Source organism: Saccopteryx bilineata, chromosome 5, assembly GCF_036850765.1.
Source record: "Saccopteryx bilineata isolate mSacBil1 chromosome 5, mSacBil1_pri_phased_curated, whole genome shotgun sequence".
NCBI lineage: Eukaryota > Metazoa > Chordata > Mammalia > Chiroptera > Emballonuridae > Saccopteryx > Saccopteryx bilineata.
This window is the reverse complement of record NC_089494.1, coordinates 54,309,263-54,336,442: the sequence shown is the minus strand read 5'-3', so window position 1 is coordinate 54,336,442 and position 27,180 is coordinate 54,309,263. Positions and strand designations below refer to the sequence as shown.

The 27,180-nt window shown below is 37.6% G+C and overlaps 2 protein-coding genes across 2 annotated transcripts in view; one reads left to right on the top strand and one right to left on the bottom strand.

The window, feature by feature from the left end:
* Nucleotides 1–23,553, top strand: part of ITGA4 (integrin subunit alpha 4) — an 87,653-nt gene extending 64,100 nt beyond the window's left edge. The window contains exons 18-28 of the mRNA XM_066233688.1: nt 9,273–9,423; nt 10,924–11,019; nt 11,705–11,784; nt 12,162–12,251; nt 14,585–14,675; nt 17,515–17,622; nt 18,444–18,569; nt 19,082–19,201; nt 21,898–21,996; nt 22,386–22,505; nt 23,421–23,553. Of these exons, the coding sequence (XP_066089785.1) occupies nt 9,273–9,423; nt 10,924–11,019; nt 11,705–11,784; nt 12,162–12,251; nt 14,585–14,675; nt 17,515–17,622; nt 18,444–18,569; nt 19,082–19,201; nt 21,898–21,996; nt 22,386–22,505; nt 23,421–23,516 (1,177 nt within the window). The 3' untranslated portion in view covers nt 23,517–23,553. The remainder of the gene's footprint in view (nt 1–9,272; nt 9,424–10,923; nt 11,020–11,704; nt 11,785–12,161; nt 12,252–14,584; nt 14,676–17,514; nt 17,623–18,443; nt 18,570–19,081; nt 19,202–21,897; nt 21,997–22,385; nt 22,506–23,420) is intronic.
* CERKL (ceramide kinase like) overlaps nt 23,174–27,180 on the bottom strand; it is a 137,263-nt gene continuing 133,256 nt past the window's right edge. The window contains exon 14 of the mRNA XM_066233689.1: nt 23,174–26,220. Coding sequence (XP_066089786.1) covers nt 26,183–26,220 — 38 coding nt within the window. The 3' untranslated portion in view covers nt 23,174–26,182. The remainder of the gene's footprint in view (nt 26,221–27,180) is intronic.

Here is a 27,180-nt window from a genome sequence, read left to right as displayed (position 1 = left end):
GTTGTTTTAGTTTTTTTTGTTTGTTTGTTTGTTTTGTTTTTATTTTTGTCCACCATAATTCTCTGTCTCTACCACCTTTGCTCCAAAACAGGCACTCAGTATTCTTGTATATCACTGAGCTTTCCTGCTTCCTGGGCTACTGGCCTCTTACTCTGCATTATTCTAATTCCTCTACCCTGATGTTTCCGAAGTGAGCTTCCTCACATACGTCTCTGATAGCCATGCCTTAGTGGCTCATTATAACCTTAAACTCTAAACTGCTTGACATTCTTTCTCACCACTTTTCCAGTCCTTTTTCCATTGATGGCAAACTACTTATAGTTGCTTGACTAGACCATGCTCTCTTGAGTCTCTGTGGTTTCATTTCTTCATTTCACTTCTCCAATTTATCCACTTGATTAACTGTTATTTATATCCCGTAAATCTCAGCTGTTTCCTCGGTGAAGTCCCTTTGGTCTCCAGGTGCATAAACCTAGGTCCTGCCGGGCCCCTGGCCCACTGCACTGGCACTCACAGCCATTATCGTCCGTCTCCAACCATCTGTAAGCTGCTTCAAGGCAGGTTCCTATCTTTTCATCTTTGTGTTGCCAGTGCCTAAAACAATGTCTGGCACACTGTGGGTGACTAATAGATGCTTGCTGAGAATGGAACAAGGTTCTAAAGAAAACAGCCTATAATGGGATCAGACTCAGGTGGAGTAGTTAGCCTTGGAAAGAAATTAAAACTCCTTATCTTGAACTAAGCAGCTATGAAAAGATGCTTGACACTGATTAAGACACTCAGTGTGGAAGGGAATAAAATGTAGAGAATTCATGCATAGACAGGATAGAAAAGCAGGTTCCTTCATGGAAAGGGAGGGCCTTTAGGATGGGTCTGGAAAGTTGAAAGGCTTGTAGAAAGATTCGAAATAGCTGTTATGACAAATGGGATAAGAAGTCAACTAGGAATGAGTAAAAAGGTTGACAAATAGTGTTGACTACCCTGCTGGATGGGATCACATATGGCAGAGAATAAATTAATTTTCTTCATTTAGGCAATGCCAATATAGCCTTGAGCATCCACAACTGAGGTCCAAGAAGCCCTAACCTATTTGATATATAATTGGACTTTATACTTAAATTATCCAGATTGGCTGCTCTGATATTCCAGATACAGTGACTACTAATGACTTTGTATCCCAGCATGTAACATGGTGCCTTTATTGATGTATTAGTTGAAAAATTTATAACCTTGTCATTCATGTATTTATTTTCTTCCTAAAATGCTTAGTTTTCTTGGTGTTTTTGCTGTCATGGGCCTTTGATGAGTAGAGTTGTGTGTGGAAACGCTTATCTAAGCTATAAATAAGTAGTGTTTTTATTTTCTTAAATCAGAAACTCCCACTGTCACCTTTGTCATTTATCATTGCGGTCCCTTGGGCCTAGGAGAAAATGAGACATTGAAATTTGTATGAAAATATTACTAAAACTTCTTCTTTCCTGAATAATGAAAATATATCTTCTTGAATTAAGATATTGAATTATTATTGAATTTTTTTATTTGTTACTTATTTTCTCACAATAAGCTATTACACGATCTACTTTGCATTTTTAATTTAAAGTGGTACTGTTGCTTATCATCTAAATATCAAGTCCATTGTGATTTTAAATGGCAGGCAACCAAGGGTAAGGCAGCATTGCTCCAAGTGCGGCCTTTGAGTCACTTTCATAAGAATCACCTGGAATGCGTGATAGAAATGCAGGTTTTGAGGCTCCAGACCATCCAAATTAGAAGCTATGGGGACTAGGCCAGAAATGTTTATTATTAATAGTACCTATTACACTAAAACCTGAGAACCATTGTGGTGGTTAAGCGTTTCAGAATTGAAATCAAAGTAACCTGCTTCAAGTTCTATATCTACCCTTTCCTAGCTGCATGACCTTTTTAGAGGTCTGCAGCTTTTGAACCGTTATATACCTTTTTCCTCATTGATAAGGAGGTAAAATACTACCTGCTCTGTGAAAGGTGTTTTAAAGGTAAAATGAAATAATGCAGGCCAAGTGCATAGTACAAAATTTTCTGGGCATGAAGCTTTGATGAAAATTGTTATTTTTGGTAAAAGAATATTTATAGATCATGATAAGGACATTTTAGTTTGGCTATGAAATGAAATATTGCCAATGAATTCTAAACATTTTCTGTATATATACTAGTAATTTGTCCAGAGTTTGTCTCTTTATGTTCCCAGCAGTTTTCAGTTTTATGAGATTTGAAGTGTTATGAATACCAGTGCAAAATAGAAGCACCATGCCCTTTGCATCAATTAGAAAAGTTACAGCAATTTCTACTTGGAGAATGATAACTTATTTGAGGGATTCTCTAATGAAAACTGTTCTAATCATTTTTTAGGCCCGCTGTAAAAGATTCTGACAAACTGCTTTGCATTTTTAGTAAATTATACTCTTTCAGACAAATATATGCCTGCCTCACATAGGTGTCCTCTCTCCCTTCGCTATAATAAGAGGCGTATTGTGACCATATGTTCTATACATTCTCCCTCCTGTAACTCCACTGGCTCTAATGATATTTATGTGCCCCAGAGCTACAAACTGCTTTAGGTAAATGCATTTACTCAGTAAAGAACATGAGTTTATGAAGGCTGAAATAACGCACTGCCAACAGCAAACTAAAGGGCGCCTACACACTCTGTCTTATGTTTTCATTAAGTTGAGGCTTCTACCTGAGTGTCTTAATTCTCAGGAAAATAAAGCATGTTCAAATGGATTTACACTGCAAAAGGGAGATGAACAAACATGACTTTTTCAAGATTACAAATATAATAGCAGAGGGGGTTTGAAATCAAGTCTTTATTTAATATAGGTCCCAATGTAAATGATACTTCTGTTCCTCAGTCATGCTTCTGGGGTCAGTGACATAGGCTTTTCCTGAACAATTGCTTTCACATCAGTTAGGAATGCCTTGAACTGCAAGTAACAATGCCTAAGTAATAGTGACTCAAGCAATAAAAGCATTTAATTATTTTGCATAGAGTGCTGTCTGGAGGAGACAGTAAGCAGGTTAGGGAGTAAGTACCAAAACCTGGCTATTCATAGTTATCTTTTCGGTTTTCTTGGCTTTTCTCACCTGGTCACTAGATGGCTGAAACAGCACCAAGGCTCCCAGTAAGAAAAAAAAGGAGGGTAAGAGCCAAATTCTGTGTCCTCTTGAGGCTGGTTTTCCAGGAAGGGCAGTGCCTTCGCAGACTCTTATTATGATTACCTAGACTTGTATCACATGCTCATCTTGAACCCATCATGGAGAATGGAGTCATCGTGATCATATTAAATCTATCCTAACTCATTCCCTGAAGATGACCTAGTGGCTTGTCTTCTGTAGTATCAAGGGAATGGCACCTACTGCCTGAATAATCCATGGTTCTGTTAGCAGCCATTAAAGACCATCATTGTTGGGTAGACAGCAAACAATTTTCGACATCAGCCCCTATGCGATCAGCCCCTAGAAGAGCTAACCTAACAAAATCGTCCATTTTTAAAATGCAGATAGTAGAAATATCGACAGTCTTGACATACGACGTTTCAAGTTTACAGTGCTCACTCCCATAAAAGCTTAAAAAAATTGAGACATTAGTGTTTCAGCTTATGCCGTTAGTGTTGTACTTATAGACCACGTGGGCAAACTAGTTTTGTTGTGCGCATTGGAAGAATATGGGGTGGGCAAAAGTAGGCTTACAGTTGTTCGTATGGAAAAAGACATGCGGGTTATGGTTATTACAGTAGCTTTATTAACTCCATGTTTCACATATTCACAACTATAAACCTACATTTGCCCCAACCCTGTGTGCCTCACTGATCTCACAGAGCTTGGGGAAGATGAGTTATATGCTTTGTCAACTAAAACATGCTATTTCCTAGTTGATCTTCCTATCTGTGTTCTGCTGTACTCTTTCCTCTAGACTTCAATGAATTTGCCATTATTCAATAAAATCTTCTGAAATGTCAGGTAACTGATATATTCCAGTAGACAAGAATTTTCCAGTACTTTTTTCCCTGGAGTCAGTAGGGAAAAATAAAGATTAAATTTTACTTGAGCCTGCAAGCCATCTGCTGCAGGCTACTTTTTGTCAAATAAGTGACTCATGTCTCTTGACACCGATCTGTATCAGCTTACATTATATTTTATTCTAGCATCTTAAAAAAAGTTAGCTATGAAGCACTACTTCATGTTATGAAGGTAAAATACATTCATTATACTAAGATTTAGGGAGCCTTTCTTGCAAAATAAAACTATCATTCATTCAAGAAAAGCAGAGAGTTTTGATGCTAAAACACATCATTTGTTTTTCCTCTTTCACTTGTGATTCCGTATGTACACAGTACCTTGATTTCTTCAAATCACATGGCTTCTAGGCTGTTTTGAACATTTCAAGCCTGCATTATGCGTGTTTTAATGAAGACTGAACTAGGATTTGTGGGGAAAGCTCTGGTTCAGCCTTGTCGCACTTCCAGATGTGCACCTGGTCCTTTGTTATGCCTCCCGTAGAAAGCTGGTGGATATCTTTCTGGCGGCACCTTGTTAAGGCATCAAGATACAGTAAGTTGTAGATTCTTTGTTTTTTTTAAGTAGAATTGTAATTATGATTATGTGGCAGAATAGCTTAAAAATGGAAAATAAACCATAAGTCTAGCTGCTAAAATGTACACATCGTGTTTCTCTTTAATTTGCTGTTGTCTTGGACCCTGGCTGTTTATGCAGTGCTTTCACCTTCTGTTGCTTGTCTAAGTGCCAAGTTCTTTCCCGAAGGTGTTCGGTGACTAATGCTTTGGTTGCGTGCCAGAATATTTTATAAATGTCTATTTCTAGGCAGCTCTTCCACAGGTCTTAATTAAACTTTAATGGCAAGCTGAAGTTTACTTTTAGAACCTAATCGGCTCCTTTCGTTGTAACCTGCTTACGGAGCAGTAGGGGGAATGTAGGACAGCCATGTTCCTGCACATTTTTCTTCTCTATCATTTCAAACTGTGCCACCAACTAGAAACATACTTATGTAACGCAGAGGTTTACATCACAGCCATTCCCTGAAACACACTATCACTGAGTCAAATTTCTCCACCCTGAAATGATAGCCATGGTTTGGAATGACTCTTTTGTTTGTTATTTCATATCCTTCCTGAAACATCCAGCTTCTTGAACCCAGGGATCAGAAGCTAGAGAGGCTACATAGGGACATCTTCTTCATTCCTTTCTCCTTGATGTCTTAAGTACTCACCAAGGAATGATGAGGACTGGAAAATCATTTTTCTCTAATTCTGTACCCTGCGCTGTTGGAAATGAGCCTCTACTGTATGCCATAGTCATACAGAGTAGATTTTAAATATAGTAATATTATTTTGTATGATTATTTTGAAACTAATTATACTTATCCATCAAATTGCTCTGTGGCAAATGTTCTCCATAAAGGGACAGATAGTATTTTAGGCTTTGTGGGGCAGAGATCACTCTCAACTACTCAACGCTGCTGGCATCCGCCGTGTAAAATTAGCCACAGATGAATGAGATGGCTCATTAAACCTTTATTTACGAAACCAGGCAGAGGTCCGAATTGGGCCATCAGGCAGTTTTTGAACCTCTACTCTATGATATGCTTGCTTTTAATATGACAATTCTGTTATTTCTGGTTAAATATAATTTCTTATAGTATATTTTGCAATTTATATATAATTTGTTAGTATAATTTAAGCAGGTTGCTAAAAGAAGCTGAGATTTAGAGATTTAAAGAATTAATCCTGAGTTAAAATACTATAAAGGCCTACTCACAGACCCAACAGTATTACATACAGGGGTCCTCTGGTTATGATAGTCTTGACATATGACGTTTCAAGTTTACAGTGCTCACTCCCATAAAAGCTTAAAAAAATTGAGACATTAGTGTTTCTTTCAGCTTATGTCTTTAGCGTTGTACTTATAGACCATGTGGGCAAACTAGTTTTGTTGTGCACATTGGAAGAATATGCAGTAATGCGTACGGTACAGTATATTTATGTCCTTTCTCTTTCTCTGTGGCTTAGTTGTGTTTTTATGTTCTAGATTATGATTTTACTACTGTGTTAGGATAGGGAAGTGACTTAGGCTAGGGTGTGTTTCGACTTACACCAAAATTTGGATTACGTCACTGTTGTAGGAATGGAACTGTGTCATAACCCAAGGACCCCCTATATATATGTTTACCAAAAGACTAATAGATTCCAAGTAGAAACTGCCAATGATAATGGAGTAGATAAATCCAATGTGAGTAGATAAATAAAATGTAGCATATTTACAAAGTGGTATGTACACACAAATAGGATAAACAATTTCCAGTGACATGCACCAATGTAGATTAATCTTATATACAAGATTTTCAGTAAGAAAAGCCTGATTACTTACATTTTGAGTAAAACAAGATTACATATTCTCTGAGTCCACTGATGCAAAATAGTAAACTGGGCAAAGCCAGTCTGTACCGGTAAAAGCAAAGTTGTGGGTGGGAGCCATAACTGGAAGGAAGGGGAAGGGGAATCGGAGTATTTCTGTCATGCTGGTAATATAGTTTTCCTGACCTGGGTGCTGGTTTTATGGGTGAATTACATTTGCAAAAATGCACTGAGCTTTACACTTAGGATATCCTCATTTTGTTATGTGTAAGTTCTACCTTGATAAGGAAGTTTAAAACAGAAAAAAAAAAGAGGTAAGAATTGTTAGGTATTATTGTTCAGTTTCTTAGGTTGTATTATTAAAGGCATGAAAATGAAGAAAAGTGTCCAAAATTATAGTAGTTTTGTTTTCATTCTGAGGTTCATGAGAATTGATAATTCTCAAAAATTATACTCTCCAGTATTGATGTTGCCATTAATTTCTTAGTCAATTCAGTAGTTGTATTGCCACTAAAATGTTCAGTTGTAGGGGTGGGGTGCAGATCACATGATTGTGGTAGTAGTAGATACTTACTTGCTTATCTTAGTAAAACATTCAGAATTTATCTTAACACTGAAAACAAGTAAGCATTGCTGTAATTTGATAGAATTTATAATGTTGAGTTCAGGAACTCTTAACTATTACTTATCCAGTTGTTTCCCCAGTTTTTCTACTGTGTTTCCTTAGTGTTAACCAGAATTTTAAAATGTTTTAATGTATGTAACATATACATAGCACATATATTTTTTTAACACTATGTTGCTAAGATCTGAAACAAACAGAATAATCATGACCCAATATCCTCTCTCCAGAAGATCTTACTCTAGTGATAAAAAAACAACAACCCAGTGTGAAAATACTGCATAATAGGGGTGCCCAGTGTGCTTAGGGTGAGAGAGAAGCTACAATTCACTTCTCTTACAGGGACTGCTGGGTGAAGGGGGTTAGCAATGACTGTTAGCTAGAACTCCTAAAACTTGAAGAAGTTAGCCAGATACATGAAGAAGGAAGATGTGAAAAGTAGAAGGCTAGTTGAAGTAAGACACAAAACACCATGGCATGTTTGGACAACTCTTTGTGAAAGGCATGGCTAAAACAAAGGCGTGAGCTGGACAATGGGAAGCAAGGCGGGGCCAGTCCCTGAAGGCCTCACATGCCATGCTAATGAATTGGAACTCTCTCTTGAGGCATGGAAGGATATTAAGCAGGCATGTGACATCATCAAGTTAGATTTTTGGAAAGTGACCCTCTTTGGTTGTGTGAAATTGGATTGGAAAAGGAGTACTTGAGAAATCAATTAAGAATTCAATTGAGAAATCAATTTCAGTTAACTAAGGTTCAATTGTGAAATTTTCAGACTTTTTAAAATTTTATTTTTCAATTACAGTTGACATCAATATTTTATATTCATTTCAGGTGTACAGTATAGCAGTTGTACAGTCATAATTTATGAAGGGATCACCCTGATATTTTATAAAAACAGAATAAAATTCAACCTTTATTTTTTTTTAAAAATGGTTCTAATTTTTATTGTGCTCATCATAAGTCAGCAAAATATTATAAAAGCAAAAAGCAACATAACTTAAATTCTGTCTTTAAGTACCCTTTGTCTTAAATTAACTAACAAACAACTATTTAATGCTTGTTGTGTATTTAGTGTATCCAAAAATTGTTTTATCAACTACCAATATTCTATATGGATAGTGATTACAATGGTGTAATGTAAACATTATTAGAGAGACTTTCTAAATTTTAAAGTTCTAGGTGAATGTTTTGTTCACTTTTCATATAGTTACCATTATTCTCATCTGATATTTGGTTTGGGTCACATCCTTCTCCGGTTGAATTACTTTTTCTAAATTCTTGGATATCTGAACACCTGTCTTTGAGAAAAGCTTATAGAATCGGACTGAAACAAAAGTTTTCATTAGCATTCAGCTCTTCTAACTCTTTGGCAAAAAGAAGGGGCTGTATAGGAAAAGACTTGCATTTGCTTTGAGACTTGAGAACATTCTAGCTGTGAGACCTTGAATAAGTTCCTTAAACCTCAAGTTCCTCATATGTAAATGTGTTGCTCTGAGGAGTTCATGTCATGCTTATGACAGATTGAGGCTTAAAAATGTTAAGTAAGCCTCTGGAACTGATGCCAGGGCCAGAACTTGATTTCATTCATGTGCCTCGAGTTGTAGCAATCTTCTCTTTTCACCTCACAGCACGGTGAAGAATTTCTGCAATTCTCTTAACTTGGTCTCATTATTCAGACAGGAGAGTAGCCTGTCTTAAGAAGTGAATTCTGCTCTTAACAGACTGTAGTTGGATTCAAGTGCTGGGATTGCAGTCCTTTCTCATGCTCTGCTCATTTCCACCTAAACATCTTCTGTTTTGGTGAGAATGCTATCTCTGTTCTCCTTTTCTTCCACTGACCCCATTTTCCTCCTTCGATTTGGGCAGCAGCTAATTCAATGTCTCTTCAAGAATTAAGAAAGAAAGGAAAAAATACTTTCCTTTTTGAAAAATACTGCAAAATCATAAAAATATGTACAACTATGAGAGCCAGAAGTAAGCAGAAAAGAAGTATGGCAGAAAGCTGAATAGTTTAATTATAACTAATTTTAAAACTTTTCTTGGGTAATAGCTTAAAACACTTGCCTGAAATATAGGAAATTGAGTTATTTAAAAAAAATAGATTTGCATCTACCTACATGTGGTCATTTCCCTCTGGTTGTCTTTTCTAATTAATATTTTATGTTCAGGATAAATGAATAAAGGAATGGGATCTTTGTTTCCCAAATAAGAACTAAATAATATTGCTTAATTTTTAGGCCACATGAAAATAAAACCTATCTCGCTGTTGGCAGTATGAGAACATTAATGTTGAATGTGTCCTTGTTTAATGCTGGTGATGATGCATATGAAACAACTCTGCATATCAGACTGCCCACTGGTATTTACTTCATTAAGATTTTAGATCTGGTGAGTATTGGAAACCTCAATAGCATGACACTACATGAGGTTTTACTTAATTTTTAAAAAGGGTAAATGGTATGATTCACTTCATCCTGTTGAGATCTAAATATCTGGGATTTCTTTAGACTAATCACTTGGGCTTCTGGTGATTTTGAGACTTCATCCATATTCCAGACCAAAATGTCGAATTCCTTGGAACCTGAAATCAAAAGTCAGCTTCCTATTTCCAGAAAACAATTGTCCAGTTATCCAAGAAAGCTGCTTGGGTGACGTTGCTCTTTTCACTAGTACACCTTGTACATCTGGTGCTTGATGCTTTTTCTTTTAGTTGAGTCCCAGCACAAGCAATATTGGTCCTCCCTGCTGGGTTCCCAGAGTTACTGCTCTGCATTTGAAATTCATACGCCCATTCTTGTTTCTAAAGGGCCTCCAACATTCTAGAACCAGCAATCCACAAATCCAGACTCTTGGTGTCATCCAGATTGTGGGCAGGTTTCTCCTTCTCTGGAAGGGATTCAAGCCCCTGGAGACCTTTTCTTATCACAGTGCCTCAGTCACAAGCACTGAAATCCCCCAATGGGTTATTATATGGTTGAATTTCAAAGACGTGAGCCTCAGTTACTTTGATGGTTTTCTGTTTCTTAGAAAATTTACCCAGATCTTATTCCCTCACTTTAAGGGCATTTAGAAAGTTCTTTGACCTCTCACAAATATTATTACCCCCATTCTCTAGAGCATTAAGAGCCTATTAGCAATAGTAAGAGGGAAAACTCAAATATTCAGGGAAATTCATATCTATACAAGTATATATAGAACTGTGTATTTTTCCCTAAAATACTGAATACATGTGTATGTATACTATTATGACTCCAATTATTGCAAGTATATTATATACCGTAAGCACATTCTCACATCCCACACAGAAGAGGGATGTGAAACATAGACTTTATAAATTCCTAATCTCATAATTTTGCAAGGAACTGGACCTTGAGTTACAGAGGGGACACACAAACATGGATGAAAGCCACGAGTTCAGGAATAATTCTGTGGAGAATACAGATAAATTGTAAGATAAATCCTAAATACATGTACATACTTATATCATTTATTTATTTTTCTATTTCAAAAATAGTTGTCTAGGCCTGACCTGTGTTGGCGCAGTGGGTAAAAGCGTCGACCTGGAACACTGAGGTCGCTGGTTCGAAACCCCAGGCTTGCCTGGTCAAGGCACATATGGGAGTTGATGCTTCCTGCTCCTCCCTCTGTTCTTTCTATCTCTTTCCTCTCTCTGTCTCTTTCTCTCTCTGTGTCTCCTCTCTCTAAAAAAATGAATAAATTAAAAAAATGTAAAAAAAAATAAATAAAATAAATAAAAATAGTTGTCTAGGAAAGTAAATTCTTTGGAATATTTTTATTTTCAAAAATTATCCTTCAACACAGGTTACAACCTTCTTGTTCCCTTTTCTACCTAAACCAATTGTTTTTTATTTTTCTAATTCTTTTTAGGAAGAGAAGCAAATAAACTGTGAAGTAACAGACAGCTCTGGCATCATAAAACTGGACTGCAGTGTCGGTTACATATATGTAGATCATCTCTCAGGGGTAAGCATTTATAATTTTTTTTTACTAACATGAATATAAATTTGCTTTTCCTGTATTTATGCTGCATCCAAATATATAACACTATTATTATTATTATTATTTATTATTATTTTGCTTATGGTAAATAGATAAATGATGAAAATAAAACCCAAACCAACTGGGCTTGAAATCTGAGATTGTGTTTAGATTCTTGGCAAAGTTCACTGTAAAGAAGAAGGGGGGGTTGCATTTTATGTCAAGATAGGCCTGTGAATGAATGTGTCAGTCAGACTTCTGCTCCCCTGTCTCACCCTTCCCACACTTCCGGCACCCCACCCCAGGTGGTCCTATCTGCCAGGCATGTTACCTCTGCTATAACAAAAAGGTGTTTCTGGCAAGAGTCCTCACTCAAGTTGTTAAAGCATCTCTAATTTTGACAGTCTGGACCTGCCTGTCTTTACATTCAGGGGAGGCTTTGTCTCTGAATGTCACTTAGGGAAATGCTGGTGCTTTCAAATCGCCACAACCCAATGGCATCCCTGTAGCTCGCTGCTGCCCGAGTAAAAAGTAGCCTATGGTTTTAGAACATAGTTTTGAATCTGCCTTCTACAGGGATTAAGCTATTAAGAAAAATTAAAATGCAGATGATAAAAAACGTATTTTAGATTTTTTTTAAAAAAGAGCTTTCCTTGTCTTTGTTTCACAGGTGGATGTGAGCTTTCTCCTGGATGCGAGCTCACTCAGCACAGCGGAGGAGGATCGCAATATCACAGTGCACGCTGCCTGGTAGGTTTCATCGTGAAAAAAATAATAACTGAACTAATGGAAATAGACCCCTGACTTCTTTTGGAGGGCACCTTAGAGAAACCATGAAGTTGTGTTCCATTGTCTTCAGGAGAAACTTCTCTTACATGATCTAAGAAACAAACAAACTGTAACCAGCACAGAAGAAAATAACAGTGTAAATATGAGAGCAAATGTTTGCCAACTCTGTCATAAAAATTTCTTACTATCACATCCACTTTCATCCCCACTCCCTGAAAAGCATTATTTGAGCCTACCTGTAAGTTTATTAGGTTTCCGTGGTATATGATTAGTTCTCTCTGAAGATGATTTTTGTGCTGGATGAATTCTAACAGGGTGTTTTCTATTTGCTTCTGTAGTGAAAACGAAGGGGAAATAGACCATCCGAAGCACAACAAAGTGACTTTAGCAATCCCTCTGAAGTATGAGGTCATGCTAACTGCTCACGGGTAAGTAGATGTGGAGGCCTCCTCTAAAGCCGAGAGCTGGGGAGCTGATTTTAAATTCCATGGCTGTGTACATTAGTAGTCAAAACTATTTTAGAAGAATGTTTAAGATTCTGTGCTGTTTCTGTCTCTTAACAATTAGCTGATTTTAAATTCCATTGCTAAATACATTATTAGTCAAAAACCATAATTAAAAAAATTTTTTTTTTAATATTCTGTGCTATTTGTCTTAACAATTACCTTGGCATTGCAATCTCTTGTTCAGCCGTTCATTATTTTAACCCATTCTGTAACTGTCACTGAGACCACATCAAATGAGCGCCAGCTGGAGGAGGTTTCTTTCTGGAGGAGCCGAGCCTCTGCTGGGCCGTGTCTAGCCTTGCAGTCGTACACGGCACGGGCCAGGACCCCGAGAGCTGGGCAGTGCAGTTACCATACCCAAGGGCTGTGGAAGTTTAAGAATTAAGAGCTGATCGAATCACTACTCTCTAGAACTGCAGCAGATGGACTGAGACATGGGAGAGGAGGCTGCAGGTGTCCCTGCTCCGCTCTGTATGCCTGTGAATTACAGAGTTCCTCACCCACGACCCGAGACACAGTTTTCACCGATTTCTCATAATTTTAGGAATTGTTTACATGATTCTGACTCTAATTCAAAGAGGACATGTATGGAGAAAGAACGAAAGGAGTATTAAGAAAGCCTTTAGTGATTTTATTGGAAATTATTTAGGCTAATAAGTTTTGTTTGTAATCACATTTTTAAAGCAACTGAAGGTAAATACAGAACAGACAAATGAGCTTTCCTTGTTGCTCTAAATGTAAACCATCCCCAGTCATTTTTAACCACCCATAAAGATGGCATAGAATTACATAAAAATAAAACATCAGCGTCTGAACTGGTGGAACTGAGTACAAGTATCAAGTTTGTGAGATGTAACAAGCCGGGGGATAAAGGCAGCCATTCGAGGGCGACGGGACCGAGAGGGTCCGTGGGAAGCAAAGGAAAGCCGACTGTGTTTCCTGGTTTTCAGTGTTGTCTCACCTGCCATCCTTGATTTTCTCATAATAAGTATCCTCCCTTTTTTTCACTGCCCACATCTTATTATTTTGAGCAAGGAATGTTCTGCAACTAATTTCTTTCCAGTGTAATGAGTCTCTAATTTGCATTACCTCATTTCAGCTGCCAAATACGAGCAAACTTACGGAGTCAGGATTTCCTTAGAAAAGTATTTCTTAAAGTTCTTACTGATCGTACATATGTGTCATCACAGATAAAAGAGTATCAACTTGGTTTCTAAGAAAAATTTTACCAAACTTACAGGTGTTTGAATTGTTCTTCAGATGGAGTTCATTAGAAATAGCTGGCAGGAATTAGGGGATGGGAGGACAAACTCAAAAACAGATAATATACACTGAGGTATAGGAGGATATTGAAGTCCTGGGGAAAAGCTAAGTATTTGTCTCATACTTTTCAAATTTATATAAATCATTTCAGTACAATGAGCCAGGCAGTGGTGGTAAGGCAAGCAAAGGATAATGTTGAGAAGAGATATTGTCACCCAAGTCAGGACACATGGCTAATTTCACATTTTTACTAAAATTATCTTACCAAGAAACTGGAAGTATTAGATCGTGCTTAAGGAGGTACCTACCTATAGTACCTCTGTAGAGAAAGACTGTTTATAACACCTTATCAGAAGTATTAGAAGTATTAGATTGTGCTTAAGGAGGTACCTATAGTACCTCTGTAGAGAAAGACTGTTTATAACACCTTATCAAAAAAGTTAAACACCTGACTAGGTGGTGGCTCAGTGGATAGAGCATTGGCCTGAGACGCTGAGGTCTGAGGTTCAAAACCCTGAGGTCGCCGGCATAAGCGCAGGCTCACCAGCTTGAGCATGGGGTCACTGGCTTGAGTGTGGGATCATAGGCATGACCCCGTGGGTTGCTGGCTTCAGGCCCAAGGTTGCTGGCTTAAGCTCAAAGTCACTGGTTTAAGCCCAAGGTCACTGGCTTGAGCAAGGGGTCACAGGCTCGGCTAGAGCCAACCCTACCCCCATCAAGGCACATAAAAGCAATCGATGAACAAATAAGATGCCACACTATGAGTTGATAGCTCTTCTCTGTCTCCCTTCCTATCTCTCTCACTAAAAGCCAAACAAATAACCAAGTTCAAGTAAACGATACAAATTTCCAGTGGTGTGATGTGTGTTGTGACTATTGGCATCCTTGCACCTAGCACAACCTGGCACCTAGTACATACCCAGTATGCACTTTGTAAATAAACGAATGAGATTGTAACACTAAAAAAAAAAAATTGAATTTGTTTCTATCAGGTTTGTAAACCCCACTTCATTCATGTATGGATCAGAGGAGGAATACCAGTCTGAAACATGCATGGCAGAGAAAATGAACTTCACTTTCCACGTAAGCAAAGTTGATTGTGTTGATATTTATAAGAAACTGAAAGGATGTTACTGATGCGTTGCTCGAGGGGACGTCAGATTGATGTCCCTCAGCCTGGGGCCCAGCACTGCTGCAGAGGGTGAGAAAGGAGCTGCCACAGGGCTGCTTGCGCCCTTTCCTCCCAGGCTGCTGCTCCTTTTCTCCCTCTCTTCTTGTTGCTGTTACTCAAGCCCACATCTCCTTACAGTACAGGCGGGAATGAGCAAATAGGACCAGAGGTAATGCCTGAAACTAGCAAAGTTATGAGAGAAAGTGAGCCTGCTAGAGATGCACATAGAAAACAGGAGAGGCCAAGGAATGCACGTGCAGGTGCAAGTCAGGGAACTCACTTCTTGGTGGAAGGTTTATAAAAGCCCTACAATTACCAAGTCAAGTCAGCTCTTCCCTGCCGTATCTCCGCTTGAGGTCTGCCTGTCAGCCTTTCAGGTCATAGGCAGATATTATCTGTGGCAAATGATGCATCATTTATTCAGTAATCTTTTTAAAAAATAATATCATTATCTAGAAATATTAATATACAGTGAAGACAAAAAGTTTTACTATCAACTAAGGTTTTTGGTTCACCATGGATGTTGATGATTAGTAAATAATTGGAGATAATGTCCACAAAATAATCTTTGAACCAAAAGCAGTGCACAGATACTCTTAGAGTTATATAACAATCTACAGAATGAGTCTGGATTTAGGCACATTAGGATATTATGTAAGGCAATGCTTTTATTTTATTTATTTTTTTGTATTTTTCTGAAGCTGGAAACGGGGAGAGACAGTCAGACAGACTCCCACATGCGCCTGACTGGGATCCACCCGGCACGCCCACCAGGGGCGACGCTTTGCCCACCAGGGGGCGTCGCTCTGCCGGGACCAGAGCCACTCTAGCGCCTGGGGCAGAGGCCAAGGAGCCATCCCCAGCGCCCAGGCCATCTTTGCTCCAATGGAGCCTTGGCTGCGGGAGGGGAAGAGAGAGACAGAGAGGAAGGGGGGGGGGGGTGGAGAAGCAAATGGGCACTTCTCCTATGTGCCCTGGCCGGGAATCAAACCTGGGTCCCCCACACGCCAGGCCGACGCTCTACCGCTGAGCCAACCGGCCAGGGCCAAGGCAATGCTTTTCAAAATGTATATCAGAATCACTTGGGGTGCTTATCTAAAATGCAGATTTCTGGGATCTGCCCCAGATCTGTGGGATCTGTCCCAGATCTGTGGATTTCAAGAATGACCTTGAAATCCTATGAAGTCTATGTGTATTCAAGTTTTTGTTACACTGGTATGCAGTAACCCTCTACTTTAAAGTCCCAAGAAATGGTCCTGTTAGAACCCAGTGGGGGACTTTAGTTTGATAAACTAAAACAGAAGCTGAGCTGGATTCTAGAATGCTTATTTATTAATTTACAATTAATAGTTAAGTATTTTTTTATTTAGATTATAGTAGAGGGACTGGGACTGTATGTACATTTAGTCGGTAGGTTTGGTAAGTCTGTCTAAGTAGGATTATGTTCCTGGAGATCTAAATGTTATTAAGCAAACAAGGGTGGAAAGTATAGTAGGTCAGAATGATTATTTGCAGGCATCAGGAAGACCTTGGCTAAAGATCTGAGCACTGCTGCTTACCCATTGCTGACACTGCCTTTGAAACTGCCCTGGCCTTACATGGCCTAGCAATTACCACCTGACCCAAAGGCATGGACACTCTTTCTTCATCTACATGCTCACAAAAATGAGGGGGTCAGGGAGTTGCAGATACTTCAGTACTTTCAGCCTTTTGTACAGTGCATTTTCACCAATGAAATAAAAGTTGGTCTTATATTTCATTCGCATAATTGAACAACTTTCTTTGACTTGTCATTTGCTTTTCTGATGTTCTTATTTAATAAAAAAAAATGCTTTTTTATCCCTTCATATTCATTTAGAAATATCCCCTAATTTTTATGAGCAGTGTATATCACATCCATTCAAAAGATTATTGCAACTCTGTGAGTCATGCATTTTCAATTCAGGTATTGTGGCACATTTCTTTTGACTTATATTAGTTTTATAGTTAAGCTCTCAGGAAGCAATATTTTGGTACAATTTCCTTTTATAGGGATCTGCAATCCTCAGATTTATTAGCAGTAATGCAATATCCTTTTCTTATGCATTATTTTTAAAACTGTTGCATTTTTTACTAAAACCCAATAACCTACCCCTTTTTGGTTTTCTGAGTGCAACAGCATTCTAATTATCTTGAATCAAAACATATTTTTATTCACTTACTGCTGATATCCCCTCTGCAACAGGGTGATTCTGTGAAAACATCACGGGATTTAGAATTAGAATACCTGGGTTTGTTCCCATTTCTTGTCACTTTTTTAACTTTCATTTGGGGCACATCATTGGCTAACACCTCTTAGCATTTTCTTGAGCTGGTAAATAATTGTCACCCACTACAGGGGACAGTTATGAGGACCAACTGTTCATGGATTTTTAGGTACATAATGTGCCATACAAATATACATTACTGATATCTCTTTCTTTAGACTATTTCTACAATAAAACATCTGCCTGGGTTTTTTGGCCTAATTATTATTAAAAAAAAAAAAAACCAACTTGGAATTATGACTAAAGATTTTAGTTATTAGCAAACATTTTTGAGTTCTCACTGTGAATATTCTGTCTCCCTTTGCTGTGTAGCTGCCAACAACGAACCTCCACCACCATAAATGTTGCATGAAACATATGAGTTCACCTACAAGTTCACTTATATATGTACTTACATTTATAAAATCATTTAAAAGTTGTTTAAATTTTTTTTCCTTCTTCTCAGGTTGTCAACACTGGCCATAGCGTGGCTCCAAATGTTAGTGTGGAAATAATGGTACCAAATTCTTTTATCCCCAAAACTGATAAGTTGTTCAACGTTTTAGATGTCCAGGTAAAAAAAATATGTTGTCATTTACTATAAATAATACTGTTAAAATGAAGATTTCTGTTAACTTATTTCAATCATATTTACTCTAAGCTATGAATTTACCCTGCATTCATTGAGTACACTTTAAATATTATACATTGAATTTGAACTGTAGGATTACAGTGTAACCTCTGCATTTGATGTATACAATAACAGAATTATGGTTCTACTATCTTTGGTACATTTTGTGATATGGTCTTTGGAAGTAATTGGTAGCTTTTGCCATAAAACTTGAGACCACTGTTGGAAAAAAAGTATCTGTCTTTTTTAAAGAGGGAATATTCAAATCATTACTTAAGAATAAACATGTTGATGATTCCATTGGAATTGCTTTTACTCTTTCAATTTCAAGACAAGCAATCATTAAATAAGCCTCCTAAGGAGGTTTGAGACTTAATTTTTAAAAATCTTACTTGAAGTTCCAATTTAAATAGTGGGACATTATGTTATAACACATTGTTTTGTGTCTAAAACCCAAGAAGTATTAAATTTTATGCTAACGTTCAAATGTCCATTTTTCATATTACCCTAGTTTCTGTAAGGTTAAGGCCATTTGATCAATTTAGGATGTATATCCACCTTCTAAATTTTTGCTGGGTTTTGTGTTTTTGCTGCAGAGATTTAATCTTTCCCAAATCTGTCAAAAATATTTTCACACTTTCAGAAGTACTTGATATATATAATATTTAGAAAAGGTAAGAAAGCAATTGGAACTTTTACAACTATGTAGCTTTTGTTGTCCTTTCTAATGTTGAATTATCATATTTTTATTACTGTCTTCATAGACTACTACAGGAGAGTGCCATTTTAAAAATTATGAAAGAAAGTGTACATCAGAACAGAAGAAAGGTGTAATGGACACGCTAGAAGACATATTTAAATTCTTGTCAAAGACTGATAAAAGGACATTGGTAAGTTTGTTATTCATAGCAGATTTTGCTTTCCAATGTATAGAACTAGAACACTTAAAACCAAGCATCAATGGGTTTGAGATGTCAGCTGAGTGTAGGAGAGAAACAAGTAATAGGATTGGAAATTTGAGGTAGATCCAGGGTTAAATATATACATTTTTATGATCTAACAAAGGCCCATTTTGTGCCATCCAGACATTCCTCCAGACCGTCTTCAGCTGAGCAGCCTTTCTGAAATGAGATTAAGTTGATTCTTTTAATTTTAGTGAATTTATGAAAACTAAAAATTGAGGAAGCAATCTTACCTTTCAAATTATCCAAGTTTTATAATGAACATAATTTTTTAAATGCCACTAACAAACCAGATATTTAATTTCATGTTTATAGCAAGACAATTTTTATAAATGCCACTAAAGAGAGCCGACTTTTATTTAATACCATAGAAAATGTTTTAGCCATCTTTTTTAAAAAGTTGAAATTTTAATGTAGCTTTTTTGTATTTTGTTTTCAAGTTCTGCATGAAAGCTGATCCACATTGTTTAAGATTCTTATGCAATTTTGGAAAAATGGAAAGTGGAAAAGAAGCCAGTGTCCATATTCAGTTGGAAGGCCGGCCATCCGTCTCAGAAATGGTAAATCTGATATACAGTGACAACTCTGTGAATAAGTTCATACAGAATCTGCAAACTATATAAATAGGACGGTATATAAGGAGGCATTAAAAAAATTAAGAAGGTATTAATAAAAATAAAATTTAGAGTGAAACTTTAAAATTGTTTCAAGTTTTTCCTTTAGCTGAATATATTGACTAAATGACATGGCGTTAGTAATTTAAAAGATAATCTAGACTGTGAAATAATTGAGGTTTATTTTAGAAAGCATGCTCAGCTGCTCGGGAACCTTAATTAAATCAAAGAAATTGGCTGCTTTAACATTTTGTATAACTTTAAAGTTCTTTCCAAACTATTTTAAATTAGGCTTAAAATATAATATTTCATAAAACTAAGAAGTAAAATTAATGGGTAATATCTTTTTTGTAGAGTGTTGCAGACTAAAACAATTTTTTTTTATAAAGCACTTAGTACAGGCATTCCTTTTCTTAGTGGGCTTCGCAGATACTTGTCTTCCACAGATTGAAGGTTTATGGCAACACTGTTGAGAAAGTCTAGCAGCACTATTTTTCCAACAACAGCAGATGATGGTAACATCTTTTTAACAATAGTGTTTTTTAATTAAGGTATATACATTGTTTTTAGACATAACGCCATTGCACACTTAATAGACTACAGTATAGTGTAAGCGTAACTTTTATATGCACCGGAAACCAAAAATTTCCTGTGATTTGTTTTATTGCAATATTCATTTTGTTGCAGTGGTCTGAAATCAAACGTGCAATATCTCCAAGGTATGCCTGGAATAGTGCATAACACATGTGAGCCAAAGAAAATGGCAGCTATTATGTTTTGTTAAGAGGAATATTTGAAGTTACCACATGGTGGTCAAGAGGAAGATACACCAAACAGATGTCTGTTTTCATTAAAACTGTGTTAAAAACTAAGTCATCAGGTCAAGTTATTCAAACATTTGCAGTTTGCCTTTTCATACTCTCGAGGTCCAGATTTTTCAACCGTGGGCACCATTCGCATTTTAGACCAGAAAATTCTTTGTTGTTAGGGGCTGTCCTGTGCATCATAGGCTATGCAGCAGCATTACTGACCTCTAGCCACTGGATGCTGCTAACACCACCTCTCAAGCCTTGAGAGTCAAAAATATCTCCAGATATTGCTGACTGTCCTCTAAGGCAGTGGTCCCCAACCCCCAGGCCATGGACCAATACTGGTCTGCAGAGAAAGAATAAATAACTTACATTATTTCCATTTTATTTATATTTAAGTCTGAATGTTGTTTTATTTTTAAAAAATGACCAGATTCCCTGTTACATCCATCTAAGACTCACTCTTGACACTTGTCTCGGTCACGTGATACATTTATCCGTCCCACCCTAAAGGCCGGTCCGTGAAAATATTTTCTGACATTAAACCAGTCCATGGCCCAAAAAAGGTTGGGGACCACTGCTCTAAGGGATAAAATCATCCTGTTGGAAACCACTGCTCTACATAAACTATGCAATTTCTTTTCAGCCCTAAAATTCTACATGTTCTCTCCAAACTGATGAATAAACTTTTACATAGTAGTTTTAACTTTTGAGGGTCATAGACCTCTTTAAGAATCTAACTCGGCCCTGGCCAGTTGGCTCAGTGGTAGAGCATCGGCCTGGTGTGCAGGAGTCCTGGGTTCGATTCCTGGCCAGGGCACATAGGAGAAGCGCCCATCTGCTTCTCCACTCCTCCCCCTCTCCTTCCTCTCTGTCTCTCTCTTCCCCTCCCGCAGCTGAGGCTCCATTGGAGCAAAAAGATGGCCTGGGCGCTGGGGATGGCTCCTTGGCCTCTGCCTCAGGCGCTAGAGTGGCTCTGGTCGGGACAGAGCGACGCTCCAGATGGGCAGAGCATCGCCGCCCGCCCCCCCCCCCCCCCCCCCCCCCCCCCCCCCCGTTCGCATGCCGGGTGGATCCCAGTCGGGCTCATGCGGGAGTCTGTCTGACTGCCTCCCTGTTTCCAGCTTCAGAAAAATACAAAAAAAAAAGAATCTAACTCAAAAATATATTCTCATCTACCCCAATGACTGGCACATAAACAAAAGCTCAATTCTGCATACAATTTCAAGAGTCCTTAGAGTCCGTGGAGCCCTCCACAGATTCCCAAGCTCTGGGGATTCTGGGTTGTAAAGCTTTTGCATTATATAATAAAGCTCTGAGTTGACCTACTGATTTTACATATTTGAAAGCTATGACTATTTGTACCATATTTTTCCACTGCAATATTAGGTAGATTTTATGAATTTGATCAGAACAGCAAGATGACAACACTACTTAGAAATAAAAAAAATCCAAATAAAATAAAAAAGGTTTATCAGGTGAGAAAACTTATTTAGGAATAAAAAATTCAATAACCAGGGGAAAATGCACTAGTAAATAACAAATAATATTTAAATGTTACCTTGATTTAAATTATTTATCACATTTACCAGCAAAGTAGCTATGTTTAATTAAAAGATTTCAATACAATAATGCCATATAAATTAATACCAAGACCATGCCTTAGGAAGCACTGAATTGCAATTAATTACAAACGGTAAAATTAATTGGGGCAGACAAGTTTTGAAAATTTCTAGATAGTCAGTAAGGATCATGAGAAATTAGTTCTGTTAACATATGTCTTCATGAAATAAAAATGAATCAGGCTACAGTGATCTCTCTCTTATTAAACAGGATGAAACTGCAGCACTCAAGTTTGAAATAAGAGCGACAGCTTTTCCAGAGCCAAATCCGAAAATTATTGTACTAAATAAGGATGAGAATGTTGCACACGTAAGGTTACCTTTTTAAATTGAAACATTACTATTGCAGGAAAAATAATGTTGCTAGAGTGTTTAGTCATGAAAATAAATTTTGACTAGATCATGGAGGCTTGAAATATTTGATTGACAGTTGGTATTTTCCACAACTGAAAGGAGGGGGTGACAGGCAGCTCTTTTAGGAGGTGAATATGGTAGGGTAGATTGGGGGAAGAACCACAGGAAAAGGCCATTCTACTTGTTATTTCTGCTCAACAGTTACCAATGTTTCCTATAGTTATGTTTGAACCAGCAAGAAAGTGGGAGAGGTCATTTTAAATACTATTGGGGATTGGGGAGGGGCTTCAAAGAAAATAGAAAAATTTTTAACTGGTGGTTCTTTATTTTGGTTAATTTATATAGGTTCTGCTTGAAGGATTACATCATCAAAGACCCAAACGTAATTTCACTATAGCAATTATTTCAAGTAGCTTGGTAATTGGACTTGTTCTACTTTTATTGATTTCATATGTTATGTGGAAGGTAAGCTTTCTTTAATAATTACCAATGTTAAACCACTCAAAATGTCATTTGATTTTCTCAAAGTTAATTTGTGACCCCCCCATTGAATATACAGTATTGATTTCATCATATTTCTCCTAACTTCTATACCAAAATCCTTCTAGAAATATTTGCCTTCTTAAAGATAACTAATTTTCAAGAAAGCATTTGAGAAATACTGCATATTAGGTTGAATATCAATTTTTTTTTTGTATTTTTCTGAAGTTGGAAACGGGGAGGCAGTCAGACAGACTCCCGCATGCGCCTGACCGGGATCCACCCTGCATGCCCACCAGGGGGTGACACTCTGCCCATCTAGGGCACCTTGCTGTTGCAACCAGAGTCATTCTAGTGCCTGAGGCAGAGGCCATAGAGCCATCTTCAGTGCCCGAGCCAACTTTGCTCCAATGGAGCTTTGGCTGCGGGAGGGGAAGAGAGAGACAGAGAGGAAGGAGCGAGGGAGGGGTGGAGAAGCAGATGGCTCTCCTGTGTGCCCTGGCTGGGAATCAAACCTGGGACTCCTGCACGCCAGGCTGATGCTCTACCACTGAGCGAACCGGCCAGGGCCAGGTTGAATATCAATTTTATAGAGTTTATACATATATCAGTAAATCCTGCAGTAAGAAAAAAAAAAGTGCTCTTTAACCCAATATCTTCCAAATTAATTTTTACTGACTATTGCATACAGTGTAAGAAATACAGTAGGTATTCAAATAATGCCTTTTTATTTAACTTTGTTTTGTTCTAACATTAGGAACTTAACTCTTATTTATAATATTAACCTATGATAAATTGGTTGTTATATGTTGTTTCATTTAAAGTCATACATCCTATAAACAAGTTAGTGTTGACTGTTTATATAACTATACACTAGTGATTATACAATTATTTTTTCAGGCTGGCTTCTTTAAAAGAGAGTATAAATCTATCCTTCAAGAAGAAAACAGAAGAGACAGTTGGAATTACATTAACAGTAAAAGCAATGATGATTAAAGATGTATTTCATATTGAGAGAACTAGTAACAGACTCAGGTATATGAAGATATTTAAGACATTGTTTACAAGAAACCACAATCTGCGCTGAGTTTTTTCATGTACTTCTTTCCTCATAACCGGTGACATTGTGTCTTAAGACAAATGAAAAGTCCAAGCAGTGATATTCTTTGAGAGAAAATAACTGCAAAGGTGATAGTCAATATATCCAAACATATAGTCTTTCAGTTGTTGAATGGATAGAAAAACACTAAAACATTCATTTTATTCAAGATAAGTAACCCCTATCTGGAAATGAAAGTGAAACTAAATTAAATGACAATGAAGAAGTAAACTCAGTTGGATGTCTTAGACATGAAATATCATTCCTTTAAACGAATTTGTGACCCCCCCCAAGTGAATATAGAGTATTGATTTCATCATATTTCTAACTTCCATATCAAAACCCTTCTAGAAATATTTGCCTACTTAAAGATAACTCATGTTCAAGAAAGCATTTGAGCATAAATATTTACCACATGTTCATGCTTCTAATAGATCTTTGAGACTTGCTGAAATCTTCTTTAAAAATATTTAGTAGAATTTTTGAAAGAGCTGTTTTCAAACTTTCTACTGAATAAAAGAGGACTATTGCCATTTTAAAACACATTTTACCCTTAAGACCTTTACGTATAATACATTTTCTATTGACTTTGATCAACGCCCAGCAGTCTATGATTATTATGAGCCTGAAGAGCAAATTTTGGAACTTTTATACACTGGTTTGAGCTTAATGTAGCGACTTCTGGATAATATTGTTTAGAGAACTATGGATATCTTTCTTCTTTCTGTATATACCTAACTTTTTAAAAGAATGTATGTTTATCAATGTTTTATAATTTTCTGAGTACAAGTCTTTTTTGTATTTTTCTGAAGCTGGAAACGGGGAGAGACAGTCAGACAGACTCCCGCATGCGCCCGACCGGGATCCACCTGGCACGCCCACCAGGGGGCGATGCTCTGCCCCTCCAGGGCATCGCTCTGCCGAAACCAGAGCCACTCTAGCGCCTGGGGCAGAGGCCAAGGAGCCATCCCCAGCGCCCGGGCCATCTTTGCTCCAATAGAGCCTTGGCTGCGGGAGGGGAAGAGAGAGATAGAGAGGAAGGATGGGGTGGGGGTGGAGAAGCAAATGGGCGCTTCTCCTGTGTGCCCTGGCCGGGAATCGAACCCGGGTCCCCTGCTCGCCAGGCCGACGCTCTACCGCTGAGCCAACCGGCCAGGGCCTGAGTACAAGTCTTTAACCTCCTTGGTTAAATTCACTCCTAGGTCCTTTATTTTTTTGGTTGCAATAGTGAAGGGGATTGTTTCCTTAATTTCTCTTTCCAACAATTCATTGTTGGTGTATAAAAATGCCTATGATTTCTGAGTATTAATTTTATATCCTGCCATCTTGCTGAATTCATTTATCAGGTGCAGTAGTTTTTTTGTGTTTTTATAGTTAAATCTATCTTTTTTAAATAAATTTTTATTAATGTTAATGGGGTGATATTAATAAATCAGGGTACATATATTCAAAGAAAACATGTCCAGGTTATCTTGTCATTCAATTATGTTGCATACCCATCGCCCAGAGTCAGATTGTCCTCCGTCACCCTCTATCTAGTTTTCTTTGTGCCCCTCCCTCTCCCCCTTTCCCTCTCCCTCCTTCCCTCCCGCATCCTCCCTCCCCCACCCCTGGTAACCACCACACTCTTGTCCATGTCTCTTAGTCTTGTTTTTATGTCCCACCAATGTATGGAATCATGTAGTTCTTGGTTTTTTCTGATTTACTTATTTCACTCCGTATAATGTTATCAAGATCCCACCATTTTGTTGTAAATGATCCAATGTCATCATTTCTTATGGCTTAGTAGTAGTCCATAGTGTATATGTGCCACATCTTCTTTATCCAGTCTTCTATTGAAAGGCTTTTTGGTTGTTTCCATGTCTTGGCCACTGTGAAAAATGCTGCAATGAACATGGGGCTACATGGCCTTTACATATCAATGGTTCTGAGTTTTGGGGGTATATACCCAGTAGAGGGATTGCTGGGTCATAAGGTAGTTCTATTTTCAGTTTTTTGAGGAACCACCATACTTTCTTCCATAATGGTTGTATTACTTTACATTCCCACCAACAGTGAATGAGGGTTCCTTTTTCTCCACAGCCTCTCCAACACTTGCTATTACCTGTCTTGTTGATAATAGCTAATCTAACAGGGGTGAGGTGGTATCTCATTGTAGTTTTGATTTGCATTTCTCTAATAACTAATGAAGATGAGCATCTTTTCATATATCTGTTGGCCATTTGTACTTCTTCCTGGGAGAAGTGTCTGTTCATGTCCTCTTCCCATTTTTTTATTAGATTGTTTGTTTGTTGTTGAGTTTTATGAGTTCTTTGTAAATTTTGGATATTAGGCCCTTATCTGAGCTGTTGTTTGAAAATAACATTTCCCATTTAGTTGGCTGTCTGTTTATTTTGTCAGTTTCTCTTGCTGAGGTGCAGTAGTTTTTTGACTGAGACTTTAGGGTTTTCTATATACAATATCATATCATATGCAAATAATGATAGTTTTACTTTTTCTTTTTCAATTTGGATGCCTTTTATTTCTTCTTCTTGTCTGATTGTTGTGGCTAGGACTTCCAGGACTATGTTGAATAAGAGTGTTGAAAGGGTGGACAGCTACCTGCAAAAAAATGAAACTAGACCACCAACTTACACCATTCACCAAAAAAAACTCAAAGTGGATAAAAGACTTAAATGTAAGCCGTGAAACCATAAGCATCTTACAAGAAAACATAGGCAGTTAGCTTCCGACATCTCTCACAGCAATATATTTGCCGATTTATCTCCATGGGCAAGGGAAATAAAAGACAGGATAAACAAATAGGACTATATCAAACTAAAAAGCTTTTGCACAGCTAAAAACAATAAGAACAGAATAAAAAGACAAACCACACAATGGGAGAACATATTCGACAATACGTCTGATAAGGGGTTAATAACCAAATTTATAAAGAACTTGTAAATCTCAACACCAGGAAGTTAAACAATCCAATCCAAAAATAGGCAAAAGAAATGAATAGACACTTCTCCAAAGAGGACATACAGATGGCCAATAAGCATATGAAAAAATGCTCAACATCACTAATCATTAGAGAAATGTAAATTAAAACCATAATGAGATATTCTCACACCAGTTAGAATGGTGCTCATCAACAAAACAACACATAATAAGTGCTGGCGAGGATGTGGAGAAAAGGGAACCCTCCTGCACTGCTGGTGAGAATGCAGACTGGTGCAGCCACTGTGGAAAACAGCACAGACATTCCTCAAAAAATTAAAAATCGAACTGCCTTTTGACCCGGCTATCCTACTTTTAGGAATATACCCCAAGAACACCATTGCACTGTTTCAAAAGGAGAAATGCACCCCTATGTTTATGGCAGCATTGTTCACAATAGTGAAGATCTGGAAACAGCTCAGTGTCTGTCAGTGGATTAAAAAGCAGGGTACGTATGATATATATACAATAGAATACTATGGGGTCATGAAAAAGAAGGAAATCTTATCTTTTGCGACAACATGGATGGACATGGAAACTATTATGTTAAGTGAAAAAAGCCCGGCAGAAAAAGAAAAATAT